This window comes from Lathamus discolor, chromosome 5, assembly GCF_037157495.1.
Source record: "Lathamus discolor isolate bLatDis1 chromosome 5, bLatDis1.hap1, whole genome shotgun sequence".
NCBI lineage: Eukaryota > Metazoa > Chordata > Aves > Psittaciformes > Psittacidae > Lathamus > Lathamus discolor.
The window spans coordinates 111,433,140-111,460,046 of NC_088888.1; the positions used below are offsets into that span (position 1 = coordinate 111,433,140).

General features: G+C 49.4%; 1 protein-coding gene across 19 annotated transcripts in view; it reads left to right on the top strand.

Annotated features, from left to right (window-relative positions):
- The window catches only part of OTOF (otoferlin), a 100,059-nt gene that overhangs the window by 51,320 nt on the left and 21,832 nt on the right, over positions 1-26,907 (top strand). For 10 of the 19 annotated variants that reach the window (XM_065681993.1, XM_065681992.1, XM_065681976.1 and 7 more), the window contains 17 exons: positions 763-792; positions 6,921-6,994; positions 9,508-9,628; positions 9,914-9,968; positions 12,236-12,367; positions 12,815-12,877; positions 13,755-13,839; positions 15,155-15,314; positions 16,531-16,717; positions 17,057-17,243; positions 17,915-18,138; positions 19,569-19,680; positions 19,904-20,087; positions 22,910-23,030; positions 23,696-23,796; positions 24,246-24,336; positions 25,195-25,311. In XM_065681993.1, the coding sequence (XP_065538065.1) occupies positions 763-792; positions 6,921-6,994; positions 9,508-9,628; positions 9,914-9,968; positions 12,236-12,367; positions 12,815-12,877; positions 13,755-13,839; positions 15,155-15,314; positions 16,531-16,717; positions 17,057-17,243; positions 17,915-18,138; positions 19,569-19,680; positions 19,904-20,087; positions 22,910-23,030; positions 23,696-23,796; positions 24,246-24,336; positions 25,195-25,311 (2,044 nt within the window). The remainder of the gene's footprint in view (positions 1-762; positions 793-6,920; positions 6,995-9,507; positions 9,629-9,913; positions 9,969-12,235; positions 12,368-12,814; positions 12,878-13,754; positions 13,840-15,154; positions 15,315-16,530; positions 16,718-17,056; positions 17,244-17,914; positions 18,139-19,568; positions 19,681-19,903; positions 20,088-22,909; positions 23,031-23,695; positions 23,797-24,245; positions 24,337-25,194; positions 25,312-26,907) is intronic. The other 9 variants (XM_065681984.1, XM_065681986.1, XM_065681988.1 and 6 more) reach the window with 3 other exon arrangements.

Below are 26,907 nucleotides of genomic sequence, written 5' to 3' on the forward strand. Positions count from 1 at the left end.
GCTTTCTCCTCCCCACTTTGCTGATGCACAATGGGGGAGATTAGCCAGAGAAGAAAGAGTGACTGAGTGAAAGAAACAGGGAGGCAGGTTCCAGACAGAGAAAGGTGGGAGCCCTGAGAGAAGGAAAACAGGTTGGAAAAGCCAGAAAGCAGAGCAGGGGGCTGCAGAGTGAAACAGGGAGGTGAGCAGTCGGTGTTTCCTGCATGGTGTCATGGCAGGAGGATGCAGTGTCAGTCTGGGCAGGGATAAACCCATCTCAGTAGTTCTCTCTGGACGGGCGATATGAATACACCTTTGTGGGAGGATAGGGAAGACCATCCTCCTCCACCAAAAAGGAGGAGAAGCCTTATCTCCTGCCTCAACAGCAACCCAGACCTGTGCATGTACCCACCCACATGCCTGCACAGCTCTAGCTGCTTTACTGGCCGTATACGCGCATCCACTTGTACGCCCATCACCTCCACCTCCCAGTGCAGGAAGCTGTGGCTCTCCTGAACCCCTCTAGCCTAGCAGAGGTCATGCAGCAATGTTATCCACCTAAATTACAGGTGTAGGTAGGACAGGAGTGTTTGGGGCCAGCCCTGCTGAGGAAGGTTGCCCATGACCACAGCCTGGGGATGGGGCACTTTGAGCATGTGTGAGGAGCAGGGAAGCTGCAAAGGGAGGAGCAGCCTCTATGGTTTTGTGGTCTGATTGAAGCACTTGAAGTGCACTGAAGGTTTTTTGCCTTTTCTTCCCTTGATGCACGGCCACCGGCTCCAGCAAAGGCAAAGAGAAGACGAAGGAGCACAAGTAGGTTTGCTCTCCCTGCTCCTTGTTCTCCTTATTTCTGGCTTTCCTAGCTCATGCTGTGGCTGATCTATGATGTGCTTGCTCTTTCTCTATAGCTGAGTCTTGTCAACCCTGGAGGAACTTGGGTCTCCTGGATGTGTGGCCTTAGGCTTAGGAGGGAATACTTAACCTACAGCAAAAGCCAATGTAAAAGGCTCGAAGCAGTCCCTGGCAGCACTGGAAGGGAACTGTGAGGTCCTTATAAAAGTCTGGCTCCCATCAGGTTTGGATGGGTCCTGGCTGAGGGAAGAGTTTCCCAGCTTGGTCATGGACAGCATTTTCAGGGCTCAGGGCAGGAGAGGATCTGGGTACAGGTCATCAGCACAGGGCAAATGGGACTTAGCACCAGCTTTACAGCTCCCGTGCCTACAGGTCAGGCTGCCGCATCATCCATGTGGGCAAGTTTCTTCAGTTTCTGCCTTCCTTTTATCCCCAGCTGCTCTCATTGGTGCCAGACCAGGCTGTGTCTGAGCTCTCCCAACAGCAGCATCCTCCAGCTCTCTACTCCTGCGACTGCTGGGTAATCTCCTGCTGCCCAGGGGACGATCCCTGCAACCCCTGCAGGGCACTTCCCAGCCAGTGAGGTCTCTTCTGGTTCTTATTGACTGTATTGCAGCTTAAGGACCAGTTTCTGGTCGTATCTTCCCAATGGACCCTCCTAATTAATGGTGTAAAGCGAGGAAGCAGAGATGAGATGGGGAGAGGGAAAAATGTCTCCAAGCAGTCAGCAAGGAAGGGGCAGACTCAAGGAAAGGTGGGAAGAGATCTCCCTGCACCAAACAGCCTGGTCCTTGCTGGTTCTCATTCCCAGTTTGGTCTTGCAGGGAAGAGGGAAGAGACAGACTGTGTCTGAGGGTTGGTGGTGAGCTCAAGGCTGGTGTGGGTAGCATGACCCCATGGGGCTGGCAGTGGGGTCTGCCCCAGTACAAGTGGAAGAACTGAAAGTCTTATTAGCACAGGGGTGATGGAGGCGGCACCCATCTGACAGGCATAATTTCTGCAAAGAAATGAGCCATGGAAACCATGTTCCGTGCTCCCAACTCCTCAGTCAAGAGCAATGATTAAAATGTCCTTCAAGCCATGAATAATTAACAAGCAACCTGCAACTGTATCTTTAACTAGAAGCTGGCAAGGAGAGAGACTGCTTCCATCTTGCTGCCCATGTCTCAAAATCCATCATTCCCTCCGTGCTCCTCTCCTGGAGAGCCACACAGTGGAAGCCTAATGGACAAAGTCAAGTGCTTCAATTGAATATAATTTGTCTGCTCAATCCAATATTAGAATCATAGAATGGTTTGTGTTGGAAGGGACCTGAAAGTTCATCCAGTTAAAACCCCCTGCCATAGGCTGGGACACCTTCCACTAGACCAGGTTGCTCCAAGCCCCCTCCAACCTGGCCTTGAACACTGCCAGGGATGGGGCAGCCACAGCTTCTCTGGGCACCCTGTGCCAGGGCCTCACCGCCCTCACAGGGAACAACTTCTGCCTAAGAGCTCATCTCAATCTCCCCTCTGTCAGGTTAAAGCCATTCCCCCTTGTCCTGTCCCTCCAGGCCCTTGTCAAAAGCCCCTCTCCAGCTTTCTTGTCAGCTCCTTTAGGCACTGGAAGCTGCTCTAAGGTCTCCCTGGAGCCTTCTCTTCTCCAGGCTGAACAAGCCCAGCTCTCTCAGCCTGTCTCTATAGTAGAGCTGCTCCAGCCTTTGGAGCATCTTTGTGGCCTCCTCTGGACTCCAACAACTCCACGTTCTTCTCATGTTGGTGCCCCCAGAGCGGGATGCAGGACTGCAGGGGGGATCTCACCAGACTGGAATAGAGGGGGAGAGTCAACTCCCTTGATCTGCTGGTCACGCTGCTGGTGGTGCAGCCCAGAACATGGTCGGCAACCATACTGAAGCCAGCATTTGTTGTCTTAAATCGCAACTTGCAGGAACCCAGTCTTGACCCTGCTGTCACATTGGGTTGCAGTGGTCCAGCAGCTTGCACCATTTTGGAGGGGAGCCGACAGGCAGCAGCATCCTCACCAGTGTCTCAATTCTTTAGGAAACCAGCCTTATACCCAGGCTGTGGCAAAGGGGGGCTCTTGGTGCTGCTGCACAACCTGTGTCGGCATCTCAGGTTCACGGCTCCTCATGTAATATTCATGTGTGGACGGTGTCAGCTCTCCACCAGTGCCAGCTTCCCATCCGTGCCGTCGGATGCCTGGCAGGAGCAGCAGAGGGGTTGGCGACCTTTGTTTAATGCTGCAAAGACCCTGCTGTGACTGGAGAGGAAGCTTGGCTGGGGTCCCCATCCCTGCTTGGTCCTGAACGGCACATTGAGCACGGCTCTACCTAAGGCACCAGGATGGCCGCTCCACCGTAGACAAGCCTCTGGCTGCTCTCCCGTCTCAGCTGAGCTCTTCCAGCATCTCCTCCTGGGGGAAGCCAAGTCCTGGTCAGCCGGTGGGTGAAGGGATGGGAAACAGGAGGTGTATGGGGTGTGTCAGTGCTCACCTGGCTTGGAAAACGTGACAGATGGGGCTTGGGAATGGGCTGGGGGACAAGGGAGAGCCACTGGGCATCTGCCTCCAAAGCATCTGGGATGGCTTATTCCTCATCCATCACTTACTTCTTTCCTTCTTCACATCAGATACCAAGTATGCTGCCAAAACTCACCAAAATCCACCTTTTTGTTCTTTTTTTTTTTTTCCTTCTTTTTTTTTCCTGGGCAATCTGATCTAGTGGAAAGTGTCCCTGCTCATTGCATGGGAGTTGGAGTAGATGACCTTTGAAGGTCCCTTCTAACCCAAACTATTCTGCAATTCTATGATTTCCTTCTTATCTTTTGTTCCTTTTCTCTCCCTTCTTTTTTTCCCTTCTTCTTCTTTTTCCTCCTTTATTTCTTTTATTTTTTATTTTTTATTACTTTCCTTGGTGACCTCCAAACTCCATGGATTCCTAGGTATTTGCCTCCCTTAGGCTCCAGTCTACTGCGATAATACCAGTAAGGGGAGTGGTGAAGGAAGGAGGCAGCACCAGATGTTGTAACTGGGTCTGAGATGAGCAGCAGGGAGATGTGGCCAGGGCGTGGGCATGGAGGCAACACCTGAAATTTTATGCCACCAAGAGACCTTGTGCCCTCTGGACTCTGCTTGCTGAACCAGGTAGTGCTGAGGTTAATCTTGTGGATGTACTAGAGGCTATTTCCCATTTCCGGGGCCTTTTCTGCAGAGTTACTACTTTTAGGGACCTAAGCCAGATCAAATACATCCTCAGTGGCCACACAAGGATCTTGTTATTTTGGGTCCTGGTAGAGGACCAACACTGCCAGTGTCTTTTCAGCAGAGTCCTACTGGCTCCATCACCATAGAATCACAGAATGGTTCAGATCGGTAGGGACCTTAAAGTTCATCCAGTTGCACCCTCCTGTCATGAGCAGGGACACCTTCCACTAGATCAGGTTGCGCCAAGCCCCATCCAACCTGGCCTTGAGCACTGCCAGGGATGGGGCAGCCACAACTTCCACAGCATCCTGCTGCTCTTCTGCTTTGTTGTACTTCCCAAGGAACCTCAGAAATTTCCAGGACAAATACAGTGATTTTATCACTAAGCATCTGCAAGCAAAGTATGCCAGCTCTGGGGCTGGTGGGAAGTTTCTTTCTCCATTTCAAATAAATTAATTGGAAAGAAGGGAATGTAATGTAACCAGCCCTGAAGGTGCATTGTCTTACGGGGGGGCTGTGTGTCTGCTGGAAGGAAGCTCGGTGGTGGGGAACGGTCTCAGAGCAGAGTTTCGCAGTCTGCGATATTGTTACAGCTTTTACTCATACAGAAAAATGAGTTTGCAAGTAGCTTAGAAGTGTTACTTCCCCTGTAGCACCTCGAGGCAGATGTTCCCTGGCAGGATTACAGATATGGAAATGTAGCTCTCATCTTTCCTCCTCTATCCATTGAGGAACTGCCCTTTCACTGAGGATCCCATGGGTTAATCACAGCTATGAGAGACTGCCTTGTGGCCTAAGCATTGCATTAATCCCAATTAAACCCCAGCTATAAGCTGTTCCTGTATCTTATGCTGGCCTTCTTCCCCGATTGAATTCCCCCTCCTTTGGTGAATACATTATTCTCCTCAGTTTTCTTCTCATTTGCTCTGGCTCTGCCAGCAGCCTGCAATCTGTCAGTTGTGATCTAAGACAACACATGCATCAGGCTGGCTGCAGTGCCAGGACTTCTTTGCTTTGCAAGAGATATGAAAATGGTACAACTTCACCCTTTGGCCCCAGCCAGCTGTGATCAAAGCAGATACTGGCGGATCCCACAGTTTCAATGCTGACGCCTGGATCGCGGGCAGCACATACCAGTCCTGCTGCAACCAGGGATGCTGCTGAGCCCTGGCAGCAGCTTGGAGGTGAGGTGCAGGCTGGAGGAAAGGTTCCCTCTTGCTTCCAAGCTGGCCCAAGAACATCTCCATCAAACCTGCAAAGTTTCTGCAAAGAGCAACATTTTCAGGCAATGGGAATTTTCCTATTAAAAAAGTTTCCCTTTCAGCTTTGCCACCTTCTGCATTTGGGGCAGTCACAGGCCATTGCCTTCAAGCCTCTCACCAGCTGTTTGCTCTGTAGTGTTGCTATTTGTTCTTTACTATTAGAACAAGGTGATTGCATGGTCTGGCTTGTTCTTCTCACTGGTTTCAGTTTTACTGGTGCTATGGAGATTTTCTTCCTACTGAGGTTTTCAGCTGAACCTTCAGGCTAAAAATCCTTATTACCTCCAGACTCCATAACTCTCAGCAGGGTAACTCAGAACCTTCCAACTCTTTGCAACAGCAGCATGGACTTACCCTCAAATAACAGGGAACTGTCTCCTGAAAATACCTGCAAGGCTCTTACTGTCTTTAAGAATCTCTGCCCATTTGCTATCTGCGTTTGAGATCACGCCAGATTGCAGGGCAGAAACCCTGTTATTTACTGAATTTTCTATCTGTGTGCATTTGCTGTATGTGTATGGAACGGGTCTCTTCGTCAGGGACTGTAGTGACAGGACAAGGGGTAACGGGTGAAAACTTAAACAGGGGCAGTTTAGATTGGATATAAGGAGGAAATTCTTTCCTGTTAGGGTGGTGAGACACTGGAATGGGTTGCCCAGGGAGGTTGTGAGTGCTCCATCCCTGGCAGCGTTCAAGGCCAGGTTGGATGAAGCCTTGGGTGGAATGGTTTAGTGTGAGGTGTCCCTGCCTATGGCAAGGGGGTTGGAACTAGATGATCTTGAGATCCTTTCCAACTTGAACTATTCTATGATTCTATGTAATGCCAAGTAATATTGGAGTCTAGGCTGTTGATGCACTTGTGGTTGCATAGGTTGATTTCTGCGCTGGAGTAGCGGTCCAAGCCCCACCAAAACATTTGGAGCTACAAGTTGTACTTCTTAACTATACCTTGAAATGACGGGTATTTTTAGACAGCAACTGGCCAGCAATTTGCACACAATGATTTTATCAGCCAACCCAGCCCAAACTGCCCTGAGTGAATTTGACCTCAGCCTGGAATCAGAAGGGGAGCTAAGACTGACCTGGTGCTGGTGTTTAACACGCTGGAAGGGGAAAAATCATGCTGCTGCAATGGGCTGCTGGAAACGCCTAGGATCTGCGCAGGTTTGCTGCTGATCTAGGTAAAGAGGTTATTGATTTCTCACAGCAAGGTGGTTGAATGGTTTAATTTTTAGCAAATGGTTTTAGGTAGTTGCCCAGGGAAGCAATAGCAAGTCGGGAGAGATGAGAAGTCTGTGCACAGCAGGGGCCAGCAGCAGAGACGGGAGGCATGGGTTGCCATTTGTTGACTGCTAACACTCTGCTCCAGCCTCGTGTTTTATCCCAACTTAAGGCAGTATCTGAGAAAAACAAATGAGACCCAAGACTCCAGGCAGCGCATTTAGCTGCAAACTTGACTCTGCCCTGGGGCATGTTTGCAGCAGTCCTTGCTTCGTCTTTCAAGCTAGTATTTCCTCACTTCCTTTTGAGCTGTGAAAGGCTCCTCCTGTTCCCATACTTGAGTCCTAATAAACAGCAATAAAAAATACAGTAATTGATGGGGTTTTTTTCCCTCTCTTCTTCCAGAGCTGGGAAAGGAGTTTTTTCAGCCATGAAGCTTGGCAAGACACGTCCATCAAAGGATGACCATCGGAAACAAGGTATGTTGTTCCCGGGAGGAGGTCGTTCCCTGCTTCAGTGCTGCTTTTTGGCTGTCCTCCACATCCCAGTAAGGCACCTGAGAGATCATAGAATCCCAGAAGGGCTGGGATTGGAAGGGACCTTAAAGCTCATCCAGTTCCAATCCCCTGCCATGGCCAGGGCCACCTTCCACTAGAGCAGGTTGCTCCAAGCCCCATCCAACCTGGCTGTGAACACTGCCAGGGATGGGACATCTATCAGCAAATCTGGGTAACCTGTGCCAGTGGCTCATTACCCTCATCAGAAACTATTTCTTCCTTGTATCTAAGCTGAATCTGCCCTCTTTCAGTTTAAAACCATCATCCCTTGTCCTGTCACCACAGGCCCTGCTAAAAAGTCTGTCCTCAAAGTCGATGACACCAGGCACAGTCAGTTGGTAACGCAGGGATTAGACAGGGAGCAGTAAGTGCTCAGGAGGACAGATGGAGAGATGGTCTCCATGAGAAAATGGCAAGTAGGAACTGCTGGAGAGAGTTTCCTGCTGAAGGCTTGGCCAGTTACCACCAACCTTGTGATATCACACCCGTGGCATCCCTGGGACTCATACAGGCAGCTTCTGGCTGTGTTTAAGGGGTGATTTGTAGATGCAGTGATGCAAAGCAGGATTTAGCCCTTGCTCCTTGTTGGGTGTACAGCGCAGCAGCACCATGGGAAGGAGGACTCAGTTGCTTGTGCCCAGGGCTCAGCACAGCATTGCTGCTGAAACCGGACGCCTTTCTGGAAATGCACAAGGGGACCAGCAATTGGAAATTTGTTGTTGTTTCCATTCAGACCAAAGGATTGGGTTTCAATGGCAAAGAAACTGGGGAATGTGTGTTTGCAGCAAGGACAAACTGTTGCTTTAGACAGTGTTTCTGGGTGAATCTCTACTGTTTTTCAGCCTGGTTTGAGGACAGGAAAAGGGAATTTGGCCTGGGACACCAGTGCAGGTGGAGGCATTGGCACTGAAACCTGGGTGGCCTCCTTCTCTCTCCAATGCCTGGGTATTCATCTTGTGGTTAAAGCTCCATGCAAGACCATGGGGAAGACAGCTGGAATGCAAAGGCAGGGAGGGACAGGGTGCACGGACAGGTAGTAAAGTGCCTGCACAGATCAGGACTTACCTGGGATCAGTGAAGAGTTGTAGCACAGCTGCTGTACCGCATGGTGTGGTCAGTGCTGCACAACTATGGGGTTCCTTCTTCCACCTTCCCTAGGTACCTCTGGCATTTACTCACCTTACAAGGGCTTTGCTCTCTTCACACCACCTTCTTCTCTCAGCCTTGAAATTGTATTGGTTGTGATTCCTACACTTGGTCTGGCCAGCTAGTGTTGAGGTAGGGTGGATGTTTTGCAACCACTACTTATTGGCCAAGCCAGCATCCCTCTTCTGCCATGGGCTGCTTTCCTCCCATACAGAGCCTGTTCTGCTCAGGTCAGACTCACTGGAGCACTGAAAACCAAGCTGGGAGGGTGCTACTACATCTGCCCACATGCACCTGGTAGGATTGAACCTGCTGAGGTGCTTCCCAGCTGGTGGGGCTCTGACTCAATCTCAGGAGCTCCCAGTTGAGTTGAGGACACCCTTTCCTCCCCCAGCCTGCAGCACTGTGTCTCTCCAACCTGACAGAAAGCTTTTCCTAACACCCAGCCTAAATCTCCCTCGCTTTAACTGAGGTCCATGCTGCTGCAGAAAGCCAGGCCAGTATATGCTGAAAAAAATGATTTCTGGTCTGCAGGAGCAAGCTACGACCTTGCATTGGTTAGTAAAGAAACAGGGAACCTGTGTCCCAGGAGCAGCATCTGTGCTGTAGGAGTGGATTTGGTGACACTCTGCTGTGGCACCAAAGCAAACCAGTGACCCAGCAGCTACACTGGTGCTTCTGGCCCCAGAAGAAAAAATTAATCATTGCTGCTTTGTGATCATTTCTTGACCAGAGCAAGGTAGGATGGGCAGGCAAAACGTGCACAGGGGCTGCACACAGGAAAGTAATATCCCATCAACTTCTTCCAACAGAAATGCAGACCAGTGGACAAAGCAGCTGCGTCTCAAAGGTGCTGGGATCTGGTGTCTTGACTCTCCCTGCAGCAGTTTTTCATCTTGGGAAATGACCCCTTTCTCCTGTTTTTCAGACCTCTCTTCCCCAAAGCCAGACAGTTGGCTGCCTTTGCAACCACTCTTCTGATACGCAGAACTGCAACACTTGCCCAAATGCTCTTTTCACCCCTTGAAGTCTGAGGTGTTTGTCAGTTTACATTTTCTTTCTGCCTCCACAAACCCATATAGAGGCACACTGCCCATGCAATAAAGTGTCACACGAGGCAAGCCTCATTTTTAATCTCTTTTTAGAGCAGGCTGTCTGTGACCTGACACGGTGACCATTGTTCTATTATCAGTTGAGGTTGATAGGATGTATTGGTTACCTTTCTCTTTGCCTTTAATTATTCACTGAGTGGAAACAGTAAGAGACATTCTTTTGTCTCCTTTATGCAGATGAACCTGCTGTTTTGGAAGCAGAAGACCTGGACCGAAAAGCCCTGCTACAGGGACTGGAGCCAGACACCATCTCCTTGGCTTCTGTTACAGCTGTCACCACCAATGTCTCGAATAAGAGGTGAGGTCCGGATGTGAGCTTGTGCAAGCCAAGAGGTGAGGGCACAACCACGTGTCCCCTGAGATGGGTATGTTGGAAATCACATTGCCCCATGCAACTGTTTGGAAATACCTGATCTGCTACAAAGGGCACCGATGTTCAGTGGTGGTTCACAGCCCCAAGGTTCCTGTTCCTCAGGTTCGAAGAGGGCAGGAGATTCAGTGAGGTGACCCTGCAAATGCTGCACCAAAGCTTGCAGCAAGTCTGTCTGTGGTTTCACTGAGGGTTTCTTCTGCCCCTCCAAAGGTCCAAGCCTGACATCAAAATGGAGCCGAGTGCTGGGAGGCCAATGGATTACCAGGTAGGTGACAATGTTGTGCCTCCAACCTTGGCTTACAAGGGTCACAACACAGGAGGTGATGGGGGGTGTTTTGCAGGGAAGTAGTTTGTGCTGAGTTTCAACACTGAGCTCACAAAGCACAAGAACTGGCAATGGTCAAGGTTGCTCAGGCTGGAGGAGAAGGCTCCAGGGAGACCTTAGAGCAGCTTCCAGTGCCTAAAGGAGCCAACAAGAAAGCTGGAGAGGGGCTTTGGACAAGGACCTGTAGGGACAGGACAAGGGGGAATGGCTTTAACCTGACAGAGGGGAGACTGAGATGAGATCTGAGGCAGAAGTTGTTCCCTGTGAGGGTGCTGAGGCCGTGGCACAGGGTGCCCAGAGAAGCTGTGGCTGCCCCATCCCTGGCAGTGTTCAAGGCCAGGTTGGATGGGGCTTGGAACAACCTGGTCTAGTGGAAGGTGTCCCTGCCCATGGCAGGGGTTTGGAACTGGATGAGCTTGAAGATCCCTTCAATCCCAAACCATTCTATGATTCTATGATAAAGTCAAGATTAATTAATTAAGTGGTTTTGCTTTCGAAAATGTAGAGCCCAGGAAGCCCATGTTAATCTGTGATTGAAACAGGCTGTGTCCAGCACATTTCTCTTACTTCCCAAGACCTTTCTGTATGCTGCTTAGCATTCAAGATCAGTGAACCCTGGCTGGCAGTTCTTACTCACTGGATTTCCTCGAATAGGCTGGTATGTGACTGCTGTTGTCCTGTTTAGCTCCTGACACTGTATCTAGAATTAGAAGAACCAGATGTCTAGTTTCCCGAGGCCCAGATAATCCTTGCTGCTCCCTTTAATGATACTGGTTGGTGCCAATGTGATTCATAAATTCCTCTTCTCCTTTTCACCAAGTCATGCTGATCCAGCAGCAATTTAGCTTATGTCCACACCTCTCAGCACAGTAACACGTTCCTGGGGACAGCTGGGAACACTGCAAGTAATGATTTTTTGTTAGAGATTTATTGCAGATCATTTGCAGCATCCACTGCAGGCCAAATTTAGAGGCTTACAGGGAGTGATCACGCTTGGTACGGGGGGGGCGGGGAACAGAAAGAACATCATAGAGAGGAGGGGAAGGTGCAAAACAAATTTCAGCCAGGAGGCAGAAGGAACACAAGGTTGTTATCTGGTCACTGTAAACAGGAAGACCACAAGGTTGGTGTTATGGGGAATGGCTAATGTCTGGCATGTAACAGGACCTGCAGCTCTAAGCTGGTTCATGAACAAGGCACGTGCCTGGCTGACCTCCCTGTGTCTGCTTTCCTTTGGCAACTGGATTTTGTGGAACATCTGAGAATTAAGAGGAAAGGACTTTATCTCTCACACCTTATCTGGAATCTGAGCATCTTTTAAAGAAATCTGATTGAAAGTCTCGCCTCTTTATATGTTGCCAAAATGAAATTTCCCCAAATTTGCCCATAGAGATAATAGATAAAAAGCTGCTGGAAACTGGAAAGATTTGTTACCTGCATGGAATTACACCTTATGTTTTTAATTAAAGTTAGGAAATTTCATAGTATCATAGAATCACAGAATAGTTTGTGTTGGAAGGGACCTTAAAGCTCATCTAGTTACGACCCCTGCCATGGGCAGGGACACCTTCATTAGATGAATTTAATACTGCAAGGAAGGAATTTAGATATTAGCTAAGTACCTAATATTAATTTATTGTCACAAGGCGGATTGAATTGTGAATGACAGACTTCTGCATTGTAAATATATGCAAATGCTTCACCTGGGTGATTCTGTTTAAAGTTTATTCTTCATATACCACATAGAGGAGTACTTCGTTCAAATATAATGGCACATGTCTTTTCATGTATATGGGAGGGTTGGACCAGGAAATAGTGGGGAATACTGCAGAAAGAATAAATAATAGAATATTTCATTTGGAAGGGACCTTCTTCTACCAGAAGTGAAGCCAGTGGGGTCTCACCAACCAAGGTCCTCTCACGGTTTAGCTAAATTATTTTACATTACACCTTGTGTGAAGCCACCCATGTCCTGGGGATGAAGCAACAGGGATGCTCAGGGTCTCTTGCATCCCACACTCTCTTGCAGCTTGCCTGGGCTTTGTCCAAGCAGCCTGGTGTCTTTGGTGCGACCAGTAGACCCCAGAGTTTCCAGCATTGCAAAGCAAATCCCTTAAAAATGAGAGATGAGGAGAGGGGGGTGAAGGCAGCAAGCGGCATTTGATGCTGCTCTCAGGAGGTAAAAGAACATGAATCCCGCTCCACAGGTCAGCATCACCATCATCGAGGCCCGGCAGCTTGTTGGGCTCAACATGGACCCCGTGGTCTGCGTGGAGGTTGGAGAGGAAAAGAAATACACGTCCATGAAGGAGTCAACTAATTGCCCTTACTACAATGAGGTGGGTCTGTCATCTGGTGATGCTCATGCCTGCCCCTTTCTCAGGGTCTACATTGCCATAATCAATTAAATGCTACTTCTCATCACTTGGGTTGTTTTCTTTTTGTCTTCTGTCATTTCTTGTTGGAATAAGATGAAATGTCAAACAAAGCAGAAAGAGAAATGAAGCTTTTGCCCTCTGGTATTTTGCAAAAATGTTAACAAGTGCACTCCCTTGTTCTGTGCTGGTTTTTCTAAGAAGTTACTGCTTCCTTCTAGCTCCTCAGACTGCAGAGGCTGTCAGTGTTGAGGCTCATGCAGATGCACCTCTGCCATGGCACATACTGCAGAATGCTTTTCCAGGCAGTCCCAGCTTCCCTGGCTGCAGCATGCACTGTAATACTGCCTTTCAATGACAAAGAAACCCACCCCAGCTGTCCTGCTATCATAACTGCTCTTTCCCTTTCAGTACTTTGTCTTCGATTTCCATGTCCCACCAGATGTCATGTTCGACAAGATCATCAAGCTGTCCGTAAGTGAGCGTGGTTGTGTTGTCCTTTTTATGGGGCTTTGGAAGGAACCAGCCCATTCTGCATATGCACTGGGGATGGATTTACGATGATGATTTAATGTGAGACCCCCAGTGGGAGTCAAAGTGTTCGGTCCTACGAGCCTCACCTCTTCTTGCAGACCCCCAGTCCCTCTTTCAGTTGCTGACCTTCATTGCTGAGTCCACACGGCTGCACTCCTGTACTTGCCATCTTCGTCTGTGGATGATCTCCGGTATTTCAGAGCTAGGCAGAACTAAACTCATTATGGGATGTATTTAGGCTTGGGGAGAAGAAAGACCTTCCTGAGCCTGCCAGAGTATTTCCTAGGGCATGATACAGGCAGAGCTACTGTGGAAACTGGGGACTACTGCAGATGCTGAGGGAAAAGCAGAGACTGCAGCCCCCCCAACAGCCAGAGAGGAGGGTGATGAACATGATTTGCAGATTCACTGACCAAAGCACACTAATTAGGAGTATCCGTATCAATCCCATGCACAGAGTGGCTATATAATTTCTCCCACAAAGGGAATTAGACCATAGATTTTGAGCATCCTAAAGACTCATCCTCCAGATAAATGTCCTAGTGTTTGTTGCCATAGTGGCTGGAAAACTTCATTATTTATTTTTTGCTATTTTTTTTTTTTGGTATTCAATACAAGTATATACTTCCAGTATCACCAAGCAAGAGCTGTCAAGCCCACCGGGCCATTTAGTGTCCTTATACAGGCCAAGGTCCTGCAGGGACAAAGGAAGATGCATCAGCTCCCTTCCCATAGGACACTGAACACTTCTGGGAAGAGCCTTATGGCTCCCAGGGCATGGGCAAAGTCTGATTTGTTTTCCCATCTTGATTTCCAGGTGATCCACTCAAAAAACCTTTTGCGCAGTGGTACCTTGGTAGGCTCCTTCAAGATGGATGTTGGAACTGTTTATACCCAACCTGGTATGTAAATGCTGTTTACAGCTTGTCCTGTGTTGTCCTGCACCATTGAATGAATGTCTTTGCTAAGTAGCCAGGCAGGTGCTAGTTCCTTTGGGTGATGCTTATCTAATTTAATGTTAGTACCCTAGACATAAGCACATCACCTGGGCTCCCTCTAGGGTCAGGAAAGAGCACTCGACACCTCCGGAGAAGGTTGGATATCCCAGACTGAAAAAGGTGGTACAGGCAGAGGCTGTGATGCCCTCTGCATGTGCTGGTTCCTATCCACTGACCTTCTGAGGAAGGAAGCCCGAGGAAACTTGCTTAGGCAAGATACCAGTCTTCCAGATAGCTGAAGATCATGGGCTGGATCTTGCCCTCTGTGTCTGGCATAAACCAAGAAAGGAAGATGTCTGGTGTGCAATGGAGAAGAGAAAGAGGTTGATTAGAGCTGCTGTCATGTTGCTTGCCATGTAAGGGCCTGGTGCTTGAAGCATGATGGAGGTCATCACACAACACCCCTTCAGAAAATACACCTCCAAAATCACTGCTGTGTGTTTTGGGTTTTACCTTGGTTCTGTATCACACCTATTGCAGCATTCTGCCCCTGTAAATAAGCCTGAGAGCTAAGATGTGAATGAAGCCTCCAGAGTCCTGAGGGGCTTGGGTCAGCAGATGATGAGGGGGACCTTAAGGTTGCTTCTGGTCTGATTCCTTGCTCTGCAGAAGGCTGATGTCTTTCTAACACCATTTTAAAAGCACCTGAGACCTTATAGGCATAGAAACATAGAATCATTTGGGTTGGTAAATACCTTAAAGACCATCAAGTCCAATTGTTAACCTAACAACTAACAAATTACCAAGTCCATGACTAAAACATGTCCCTAAGCACCACTTCTACATGTCTTTTAAGTACCTACCTCCAGTGATGGTAAATTCCAGTGATGGAGAATCCACCACCACCACCCCCCACACACACACACCCCCGGACAGTTTATCCCACTACTTCTGTCTTCAACATGAAACCCATCTTCCTGCCTAGGGAGGTTGTGAGTGCTCCATCCCTGGCAGTGTTCAAGGCCAGGCTGGATGAAGCCTTGGGTGAGATGGTTTAGTGTGAGGTGTCCCTGCCCATGGCAGGGGGGTTGGAACTGGATGATCTTGAGGTCCTTTCCAACCCTAACTATTCTATGACTCTATGATTCCTAATGAATTTTTCAGTGTTTCTGTCTCAATTCCTCACATCTGAAGATCCCGCTCAAGGGAAGGGTGTTTCCTGTCCTTATAGTAATTGCTGTCTCATTTGATAAATAACTGTCTTGTTCTCTGCTTCTAGAGCACCAGTTCTATCACAAATGGGCCATTCTTTCTGACCCTGAGGATCTTACCGCTGGGCTGAAAGGTTACCTGAAGTGTGACATCGCTGTGGTAGGGAAAGGGGACAACATCAAGACACCACACAAAGCCAATGAGACAGAAGAAGATGATATTGAGGGGTAAGGATCCCCACAGCCAGCTTCACATAGACTTTTTGTGGAATGACTTTTCACATCTCTTTACCTTGGATTGTTAAAGGAGCACATCAGGCCAGCATCCTCTCTAGTGCACCTACCCTGTACAACTAAACAAGAGGGACCAATAAGTTGCTTTTCAGAGAGGGAGAGAACACACGGCAGATTACTGGTGCAAATCCAGGTGATGTCAAATACAGACCACTTATTTCTGACAGGTCAGACCATCTGCTGGCTGTTGAGCTCAACACCAGCCTGATGTCAACCAACCTGGTGTTCCCAGTATTTACCTAATGCTGCTGTTGGCGATGGGACGGGATGGGGTCTCATAACCCGCTGCGGGGGCAGAGCAGGGGGGTCTGGATGAGGTTTCCTAGGCTGCATGGATGGGCAAGGACTTTTGACTCCCGAGAGAATCTGAAAGGTTATGGAAGAAAAATCATGAGAATTTGAAACTTATTTCCGTCCCCCAAATATTTCAGACTAATCAAATATTTCCAAGTGCAACCACAGGCTTTCAAGCCTACCTGTCAGTCTCTCACCACAGTTAGAAACCCAGACTAGTATCAAAATACCAGCGCAGCTCTGTGGACTTGCCAGGGACCAGGTAGCTTGAGGCATCACATAAACTATTTTGGGCCATCATTCCATGCTGTAGTGGTGATATTATCCCATTTTTCCCAGCAATTCCCCTAGAAATTGTTTTGTGCACACCATCCCCTATTGCTCTCATTTCTTCCAAATAGAGAGCCACATATATGAGGAAAACCAGTTTGATGGAGTTCAGTGTTCTTCCCCAAAACAATCACCCCAGCTCCCCTTGCATCCTGATGAAAGCAGGCTCTTCTAACATCTCATTCATCTGGCGTGCTTTAGACATCTAGGCTGTTTAACTGTCCTCTAGACTCCACTGTCAATAATTATTATATCCCTTCAATGGAATGCACATTGTCCCAGGGGCACCTCAAGAATACTCATGAAGGGGTTCATTTTGATCATGAAGCCACCATACCTCATCCCAAAACAGGAGGCTGAGCAGAAACAGGACAGCTATAAAATGTGTGGCTGCAGAAATGGTCATCTTTGCACTTCCACAAAGCCTGTGCTCACAAAATGGGACATCTTCTCCCTCTTTAGTAAGCCTCCTGACAAACCTGCCAGCCCCAGCAGCTGTTTCCAGCCCTATCTGTTGGTGTTACAGGAACCTACTCCTCCCAGATGGCGTCCCTCCAGAGAGGCAGTGGGCTCGTTTCTACATCAAGATCTATCGAGCAGAGGGACTGCCCCGTATGAACACCAGCATCATGGCCAATGTGAAGAAGGCTCTCATTGGGGAGAACAAGGATTTGGTAGACCCCTATGTGCAGGTGGTTTTTGCAGGGCAGAAGGTGAGCAAGCTGCATGTGGTATCAGGGTGACCCTGGGAGGTAACATGAGCAGGACCAGCCATTGTACAGGAGGCCAAAGATTATCTCAGTTGTCCTAGCAGTAAGATGCTGTGATGCATGGTAAAGCCACCTTGTTTGCTACATTTCCCCTCTCTTGTTCAGACCATGATCGGTTTGCAGCACTCTCCAGTTGAGGAAAGAAGCTCATTACCTTGGAAAGGAGAGTCTCAAGGCCGAATGTGTGTTTCAGTGGTCATTAGCAAGGGAGCAGTTCAGATTGTGGTGGATGGCTTGGGAGATCAAACACCTCTCTAACATCTATCTCCTCCCACTTGGCAGGGGAAGACATCCATACAAAAAAGTAGCTATGAGCCCCTCTGGAATGAGCAAATCATCTTCACCGAAATGTTCCCCCCGTTGTGCAAACGGATAAAGATCCAGATCCGAGACTCAGATAAAGTCAATGATGTGGCCATTGGTACTCATTTCATTGATCTGCGGAAGATCTCTAATGAAGGAGACAAAGGTAAAGCTAAGGTGGGGAGCAGATTGAGCTACCTTCTTCAGGGTAGAGAGACATCCCTTCTGCAGAGTTAGCAAAATAGCCTAAGCTCCTTTCCCACCCCTTGAGATAGCTGCTTCTTGGTTCCCAGCCAGAGAGACCTTGATTCACTGCAGTGGTCTTCTGAGGTCACTGGACACACACTCTTTGAAAACCAAGCCCTGTCACAAGTCTCCAGTCCAATACCTGAAAACAGACACCCAAGAACAATTTGATCTTCCAAAATATTCATTGCCATGAGTGGGTGAGTATCTGACAGGCTGCCCCATTCACACAAACATGAAAACACCAGCGCATATAGGACCAACATGAAACCAAACAAGCTCTAGAAAAGGATCTAATGGGATGTTCCTTTTCTCTTGACATTGGGTAACTTGCCCAATGGGAGACTCACCTCTGTCACCCTCTGTCTTTGGGCTGCTGTACTGCACAGCCCCCATCACTGCAAAACTGTCACCACGTATGATTGCAAGCATGCACTCCTATTCATACACACGTGCATATTCCAGCCTGCATCACCATGCACAGACCAGGGAAGTGATGCCAATCCATGAGTGAGTTTGTACCCGAGGCAAAGACATTCCCTCCTTCTCACATTCCTCCCCCTCCCTACGTGCACGCTTGGTCTGCTGCAGGCTTCCTGCCCACCTTTGGCCCTGCGTGGGTGAACATGTATGGTTCCACTCGAAACTACACCCTGATGGATGAGCACCAAGAGCTGAATGAGGGTCTGGGCGAAGGTGTCTCCTTCCGGGCCAGGCTTTTGATGAGTCTTGCTGTGGAGATCTTGGACACCACCAACCCGGAGATCAACAGCTCCACTGAGGTCCAGGTTGAGCAGGCCACATCAGTTGCTGACGTAAGTCACCCCTAACCCTACAGCTGCCAGTGGTGAGTCTTATGTCTCAGTCCTCTTGGGTTTTTATCCTTGGTCTCACTAACCAAAGATTTCATTTAGTGTTGTCCTCAGCACAATGAAATAAAATCTTGCAGGGATTTCAGATTTTATTATCATTCACATGCTCAGCTCTCTCAGGAGTGCTGGTTAGAAGGAATATCCAAGTGAAGGAGGATGCTAAGCATCATAGAGATCTTTTTCCAGCTGGCAGTTAGACAACTCAAAGAGAGCAATCTCCTAATGACAGCTGTCTCGCTCCTATCCTGAAGATAGGTTTCAAACAGAAGCCAAGAATCTAATCTACTTCCCAAGCCATACTGGCAAGGTGGAAGTGGTCAGAGAAATCAAAGGGTTGTTCCTTGATAAGAGAAGCCCCACAGCTTTAGTCCTGATATGTGGAGCCCATAAGGCTGCTGTCTGTGCTCTGCATAAACAGCCAGATCTAGGCTTGTCCTACCTGGGGATGCTACGTATGTCAATCCATATAAGCCCAGGAAATGAAACCACCTGGAAACAAAGCCCTTCCAGTTCTGAAAAAGCATCCAGGCAAATCACAGAATCCTAGAATTCCATCTTGGAAGGGACCTCAAGGATCATCTGGTCCAACATTTCCAGGCAAAGCATGACCTAGACTGGATGTCCCAGCACCCTCTCCAGCGGAACCTTAACAATGTCCAGCACTGGGGAGTCACCACTTCCCTGGGGAGGTTATTCCAATGGCTGGTTGCTCGCACCATGAAAAATTTTCCTCTTGTGTCCAACCAGAGTCTCCCCAGCAGTAAACTGTGCCCATCACCCCTCGTCTTTTCCATGGGACCACTTTAAAAAAGGGAGTCTCCATCTTTGTAGCCACCCTTTAAATACTGGAACATGGGGATAAGGTCTCCCCTGAACCTTCTTGTCTCCAGACTGAACAAGCCCAGCTCTCTCAGCCTTTCCTCACATGGCTGCCCAGTGCTTGGATCATCTTTGTGGCCCTTCTCTGGACCCTCTCCAGCCCGTCCACATCTTTTTTGTACAGTGGGGACCAAAACTGAAGACAGTGTTCCAGGGTGCACTGAGTGGTGCGGTGTGGCTTGATTAATTCAATTTGTAAGTGAACTCAGTCTTGTATTCCTGAATGTCCCTTGGCCGCTCTCTCTCATGCAAGGGGTGACTGATCACAACACATTTAAAAGTTAAGCTAAAGTCTTTTAATTAAGCTCTCCCTGCAATGACCCTAGAGATGGCTCACGCTAGGGGAGAGAAAACCCTCATGGTCCCCTTGAAAGCCCAGATGGTGGCACCTTGACTTCACAGAGCCCATGAGGGTGCTCAGAGGTGATGCACCCCTCTGTCCAAGGGGACCTGCATCCAGCTGACATCAACCCTGATCCCCGTGATTTCTCCAGCAGAACTGCACTGGGAAGATGGAGGAGTTCTTTCTCTTTGGAGCCTTCCTGGAAGCTACCATGATCGACAGGAAGATTGGTGACAAACCGATCAACTTCGAAGTCACAATAGGTTGGTTGTTTTTCTGGGAGGGTGTTTTTGAAGCAAGCCTGGTGGGGAATGCAGGATCCAAGGATGAGGTCAGGGTTTCTTCCCCATTTTAATACCAACACATGCTAGACAAGCAGGGTGCTCAGTTTAGAAATAACTCCGTCCCCAACCTGAATTAAAGCCAAGAGACTGAGCCTGACGGGAGTTACAGTCTTGTGAGTTTATTTCACACTTCTTTCTTGAGGTAACTATGGGAACCAGATTGATGGCATGAGCAAACCCATCCTAAGGAGGAAGAAAGAGGGTGGGGATGGGAATGAAGAGGAGTCTGAGCTGCTCCAGAATTCAAGTGAGGATGAAGGTGATGAGGATGGAGAGATGGTCTCTGTTTCTTCATCTCAACCCATGAAGCCTCTGGTCACAGACAGGTAAGCGTGCCCACCTGGCTACTGAAGTGCTGCTGCGCAGAGATGTGGCTCTCAAATCAGACGTGGTCTGCAGGTGTTGGAGCTCCCACCTGGATTCATTCAGCCAACAGACATGGGAGAAGCATGGGGACTAGATCTCCGTGCCCTGTAACGGGAGATTAGATACCACATGTAGATACCTTGCCTTACATACTACAGTCTGCCAGCTGAACCCCCATCCCATTCTGTACAGTTCCAAGCATTCCTGTGGGTTTTTTGATGTCCAATAAGGGTTGAAGTCAGCTCTCAAGCTACCCTACAAAGGACATCCTTCATCCACCTGGCCAGATGTGCACTCAAAACTCAAGGCTATCAATACTTTCAGTGCTCTTCACCTGTGGCAAACAGGGACAACATTAACCAGTGGATTCAAAAAATCATTGGTGGGAACTGAAAAAGCAAAATCAGTTTCCCTTCCATACACACAAGTTTCATACATACAGGAAACCAGTCTATAAACGAGCCCTTCCTTAGGATCACTCCACATCAGGGAGGAGAGGTCTGGACTTTGCATCTGTGCTCTCTTGAGCTGTATGACATATAAAATAGAATGATGGAATGGTTTAAATTGGAAGGAACCTTTTGTAGTTCATCCAGTTCCACACAGCACTACTCCCCTGCCACGGACAGGGACACCTTCCACTAGACCAGGTTGCTCCAAGCCCCGTCCAACCTGGCCTTGAACACTGCCAGGGATGGGGCAGCCACAGCTTCTCTGGGCACCCTGGGCCAGGGCCTCAGCACCCTCACAGGGAACAACTTCTGCCTAAGAGCTCATCTCAGTCTCCCCTCTGTCAGGTTAAAGCCATTCCCCCTTGTCCTGTCCCTCCAGGCCCTTGTCAAAAGCCCCTCTCCAGCTTTCTTGTCAGCCCCTTTAGGCACTAGAAACTGTTCAGAGGTGTCCACAGAGCCTTCTCCAGACTGAATGTAAAAACATCATAAGCACCATGCAAAGAAAAGGAAAGGTCCATCTAGAGACAAGGCATAAATTTCAGAAGTGAGGCTTATTTGTCTTGAAACAAGGTATATTTCTTTGTCACTTGAGATCCTGAAAGCTAGACAAGGTCTAGCAGACATGCAGAGAAAGGGGGATTCAAAAAGTGCTGGAAAAAGATCTTTAGAATGTGTTAGGCAAGAGATTGGGGTAAAAGACTTAAAACCCTCTCACTCTCCCCTGTTTGCAGCATCTCTTTTTTGGTCGGTCTGTCTGTCCCTATTGTTTACTGTCCTTGACAGCTGCACCCTAGTGTTTAAAAGAGCCAGAACTAGGAAAACAGGTCCTACCCTCGGTCTGTTGATGCACAGCTGGTTGTCAGGGGACAAATAACTTCTGTTTTCTCTTCCTCACCTATAGAATTATGGCTATTTTTTGGTCTGCTTTAGGAGTTGTTTTGTGATCGGCAGGTTGTAGTCACCCTAAAATGAAGGCAAGATCCAGACAGTGCGATGCTGGTGGGTGCTTTCCACCCCAAGCAGCTGGATCAGTATGCCCCAAACTGAACAGGATCAACATGTCTTGGGATGGCTGAGCTGGGCTTCAGTCACAGCCTGGATTTGAATACAAAGGACTAGTACTAAGGAAAGCCAATTGGATTAACTGGATATGATGTTCTTCAAGTGGATTTTAACTGTGTTATACCAGTAGATAGATGTTAATAGAACTGCCTGATTTAATTCAATTGGGAAATGAAACAAACCACACTGAATTGAAGATATTCGCACTCCAGATGAAAGTCTATCTGGGGTTCCCTGACTTGTTCACCAGCTCCTTATCAAGGTGAATGTCAAACAGGGATGAGAAGCATGGATGGTTTGGGAGCCTGTCACCGAGCTCTGACTCTCATGCTGTTTACCCAGGGTGCTGGGGGCCTCATGACCAACTGTGGGGCTCTGCTGACATCTTCTGGCTGGAAACACCCTGATGGCTTGGGAAGGATGAGCTGAAGCTGTGTTTTAACTAAGGGTGATTCCAGGTGCAGCAGGATCTTCAGTGGCTGGACTGGATGAGTTCTAGCTCCTGGACAGTGCTCAGGCATCCAAGAAGATGAACCTGTTCTTCAGCCTCATCCTTCCTTTAACTGTACCATGACTATTACCTCTCCACCCCACCAGCAGGTGGAATCACAGAATCACAGAATGGTTTGGGCTGGAAGGCACCTTAAACCTCACCCAGTTCTAACACCCTGCCACAGGCAGGGACACCTTCCACTAGACCGGGTTGCTCCAAGCCCTGTCCAACCTGGCCTTGAACACTGCCAGGGATGGGGCAGCCACAGCTTCTCTGGGCACCCTGTGCCAGGGCCTCACCACACTCACAGGGAACAACTTCTGCCTAAGAGCTCATCTCAATCTCCCCTCTGTCAGGTTAAAGCCATTCCCCCTTGTCCTGTCCCTACAGGCCCTTGTCAAAAGCCCATCTCCAGCTTTCTTGTCAGCCCCTTTAGGCACTGGAAGCTGCTCAGAGGTGTCCACAGAGCCTCCTCTTCTTCAGGCTGAACAAGCCCAGCTCTCTCAGCCTGTCTCCATAGCAGAGGTGCTACAACCCTCAGAGCATCCCTGGGCAGTGCACCCATTCACCCTGGGTCCCACATTGGGAAGGGTGTAGGAGAGATGAAGCCTCTGTTCTTCAGGGTGTAATTCACCTCAGCTTTCTCTCTCCCACACCTGACCACCTATATACCCCCCATCACAGCATTGCCTCCCCCAGAAGAGGTTTGGGACAGGGGCTGTTCCTGGCCAGGAGCATTACCACCATGGACCATCACTTCTGCCTCCTCTTGCAGGAACTACTTCCACCTCCCGTACTTTGAGAAAAAGCCTTGCATCTATATCAAGAGCTGGTGGCAGGACCAGCGCCGCAGACTGTATAATGCCAACATCATGGACAAGATTGCGGACAAGCTGGTCAGTACATGCTGGGGTGTGAGGAAAGGAGATGGCTTGGGACATGGGGCTGGTATGAGGCACTTGCAGGCTCCCTGTGCATCTCTGCAGCTTGTCACAAAGCAGGGACACACAGTGCAAGGACCCACAAGCAAACTTGTGCCAGAAAGGGGAAAGTATCACAGTTCTAAATGCTCCATAAGGTGAATATCCAAATCCTGGGGGCTCACTGTATTATCTGTGGGTCAGACCTAGGTGTCCCCACTGAAGGGAGCTGGGGCAGGGAGGCTTTGTCCCCCTGGACGGTGAGGGTGAGCCACTTGTGTGGCAGGATGAAGATTCCTTAATAGTCTCAGCTAATTCCCAAGGAGCCTTTCTGACAGCTCCACATCCTCAGGGTCACAGCAGGATCTGCAAAGAGAGAGCATGGCAGGTCCAGCCAAGGCAGTGTGGTGTTTGTCCAGCTGGTCACATGGAGAGCAGTAGAGCCATTCCCATCAATCAGAGCCAGGTCCCTGCAGCCAAATGTGTGCCAGACCTGATCCCGGAGGCTGGCAGTTCTGGAGTAGCACCAGATGTTTCCCACTGGCACATCCCACAGGCCTGCTCTATGTGTGGTTGGACCTCAGTGGGGACCTCGCTCACTGTCCCACCACCCCTCACTGCTCCCACCATTGATGCTGCAGGAGGAAGGGCTGAACGACGTGCAGGAAATGATCAAGACAGAGAAGCCGCATCCGGAGCGCCGGCTCCGAGGGGTCCTGGAGGAGCTGAGCAGTGGGTGCTTGTGAGTAGAAGATGGGCAAAGGTGGCACACTGCATATCGGTGCTTTCTGCAGGGCTATGGGCAAGGTTGTGAGATTAAACTCACCTTGCCTTTGCCTCTGGATGATGGGCAAGTAGTTCATTGCATTGGCACAATGTTATATCCTCTGCCTACTGACTTGGAGCATGGGTGAGGTGGTGCTTACATCTGCACCTCAATGACCTCAAACCAGCCATGAAAGCCTCAGTCTTGTGGTCTCCACAGGCTGGTACCCAATGGACACTTACTCCCCATGCATGACACTCAGCATTGGGTGCAAATAGGCCACGACTGCATTGCAGGCTGCAGGGATATAGGGCATTTCCCTGCAGTGATGTGCCCTGCTGCTGGCAGAGATCCACCAAGCCACAGCTCCTTGCAGAGAGCACACAGGCTCCCACAGAATTCATGCTGCCCACCTTTCCCACCAGGCACTTCGTAACGTTGGCTGACAAGGACCAGCACCACTCCTCACGCACAAGGCTGGACCGGGAGAGGCTCAAGTCCTGCATGAGGGAGCTGGTGAGTGGGATTCAGCCAGGCAGGGAGGAGGATACATGAGCAGGGTTCAGACCTTGTCAATGCAGTGGGGAGCTCTGGTCCATAGGCATGCTGATTTCCAGTGCCTCTGGATTGAGAGTTTGAGGTTTATTTCTGAATAGAGGAGCCCAAGACCACTTGGGTGCTGCACAGGGTCTAGCTGGCACTTGGGTCTATGCTGCTGCCTCCCTCCACCACACTCTGCTTTGCCTTGGAAAGCAATATGGGAACACAGGGTGAGAGCTACACTGCTGTAAAACGGCTGAGGAAGGAGGAATTTAGAGGGGGCTTACTCCAAGAATAGATAAGACCTAGGTGTTTGGGGCTGGTAGCCCAGCTCCTTGCAAAGGATTTAGATGTGCAAAAGAGATGTACAAAGAGCAGGGAAGCTTATTCAGCTGGCACAGACAAGGACGCTGCCTTCAGCAGCCAGCTGTATCCTGCGGAGAGATGAATTTAATGTGTGAAAGCCTCCATGTCCCTTTTCCTGAATGGTCAAGTGCTGAACTACAGCAGGGTCAGCAGAAGGGGAGAGACTATCCTTGATAGTCCAGGCTTGAAGCACCCCAAAATGCCCTAAGCACAAGTGACGCCTTTCTGCCTTCTGCATCTTGTCCTATAGCAGATGTCCCTGCACTGTTAGGGGCCCTCCCTGCATCATGCCAAGGTTAACAAGCAGGTGTCAGGAGTGCCATCACCAGGATGTATGTGATGGGATTAAAGAATCTGCCTCCTCGCCACCCCTTCCCAAACACTGGGGACATGCCTGGTGCTGCTCCCTTCTCTGTGCTCCCTTCTGCTCTTGCTCACATGAAGCCTTGGGCTCCCCTTTAATCGCAGGAGAACATGGGGCAGCAAGCCACGACTCTGAGGTCACAGGTGAAGAAGAACACCATGAAGGACAAGCTGAAATTGGTGCAAAACTTCCTGCAGAAACTCCGGTTCTTGGCAGACGAGGTGAGTCCCTCCACATACAGAGATCAGCTGAGTAAGCACATGGTGATAGCAGCCTGGGATGGATGGAGACCTGTCTGCAAGCACTGCAGGCAGGAGAGGTCCCCGGTAGCACAGGTCTTATGTAAGGAGCCACTTCAAGTCTACAGCCTGCGCCATGCCCCCTGTGCACTGCTGGGTTGGAACAAGTTAGTGCTCAACCAAGCTAAAAGCCCTCCTCACAGCCACTAAACAGAGCCGGGGCCTTTCGCATTTCTGGCAGCCTGAGCCATGGGGAAGCCATGAAGTTCGCTGGGGGACCGGTCGTCAGCAGGTGGCACATATCAACCCAGCATTACGTTCAGCAGCAGCGAGCTGCTTCTGATCCTGGCTGGGTAGAGAGTTGCTCTTCAAAGGGCTGTGGCATAACACCCTGTCCTCTCACAGAGCTCAAACCCTCCAGTTTTTGTTGCTGCAGCATGCTCTTGCTCCACTCCAGCTCACAGGTAAGAGGTAATGGCCCAGTATATTAGACGTGCTCACAGCATTTCCAGAAGGTGCTGTTGTCTGTAAAATATATTTCTTTCCTTCAGAAAAAAAAAAAAATACACCATTCCTCTGCTATTTTTAGGGATGCTGTATCTGCAAATATTTTTTCCTTCCTTCAGAAAAATACACCTTCCCTCTGCTGTTTTTGCAGTTTAGGCTTGGGTCAGTCACTGAGAGGGTACTGGCCCTCATGGCAGCTGCAGCTGTTGCACCTCCTGCTCTTAATTCCCATGGCAGGCTCCCAGCCTCGACTGCATATCCTTTATCATAGCAAGGACTTCCTTGGCATTGGCTCATCACAGCAGAACATAAACTGTAAGGTGTGATGGGACCTGCCCAGACAGGGAATCTGTCATAGAATCATAGAACGGTTTGGATTGGAAGGGACCTGAAAGCTCATCCAGTTCCAACCCCCTGCCACGGGCAGGGACACCTTCCACTAGACCAGGTTGCTCCAAGCCCCGTCCAGCCTGGCCTTGAGCACTGCCAGGGATGGGGCAGCCACAGCTTCTCTGGGCACCCTGTGCCAGGGCCTCACCACCCTCATAGGGAACAACTTCTGCCTAAGAGCTCATCTCAGTCTCCCCTCTGTCAGGTTAAAGCCATTCCCCCTTGTCCTGTCCCTACAGGCCCTTGTCAAAAGCCCCTCTCCAGCCTTTTTGTCAGCCCCTTTAGGCACTGGAAGCTGCTCTAAGGTCTCCATGGAGCCTCCTCTTCTCCAGGCTGAACAAGCCCAGCTCTCTCAGCCTGTCTCCATAGCAGAGGTGCTCCAGCCCTCAGAGCATCTTCATGGCCTCCTCTGGACTCGCTCCAACAGCTCCACATCCTTCTTATGTTGGGGCCCCAGAGCTGGATGCAGGACTGCAAGGGGGGACTCATGAGAGTGGAGCAAAGGGGGAGAATCCCCTCCTTTGACCTGCTGGTCACGCTGCTGGTGATCAGCTCCATTTGATTTTGCCTCTTTTCCTCTAGTTCATGTTTATGAAACACTTGGTAACAGTAAGGGGCTCTCTGAGGAGCTGTGTTTGGTTTTAATTTTCCTGTTTGGCTGCATGTGCAGAATGCGTCCAT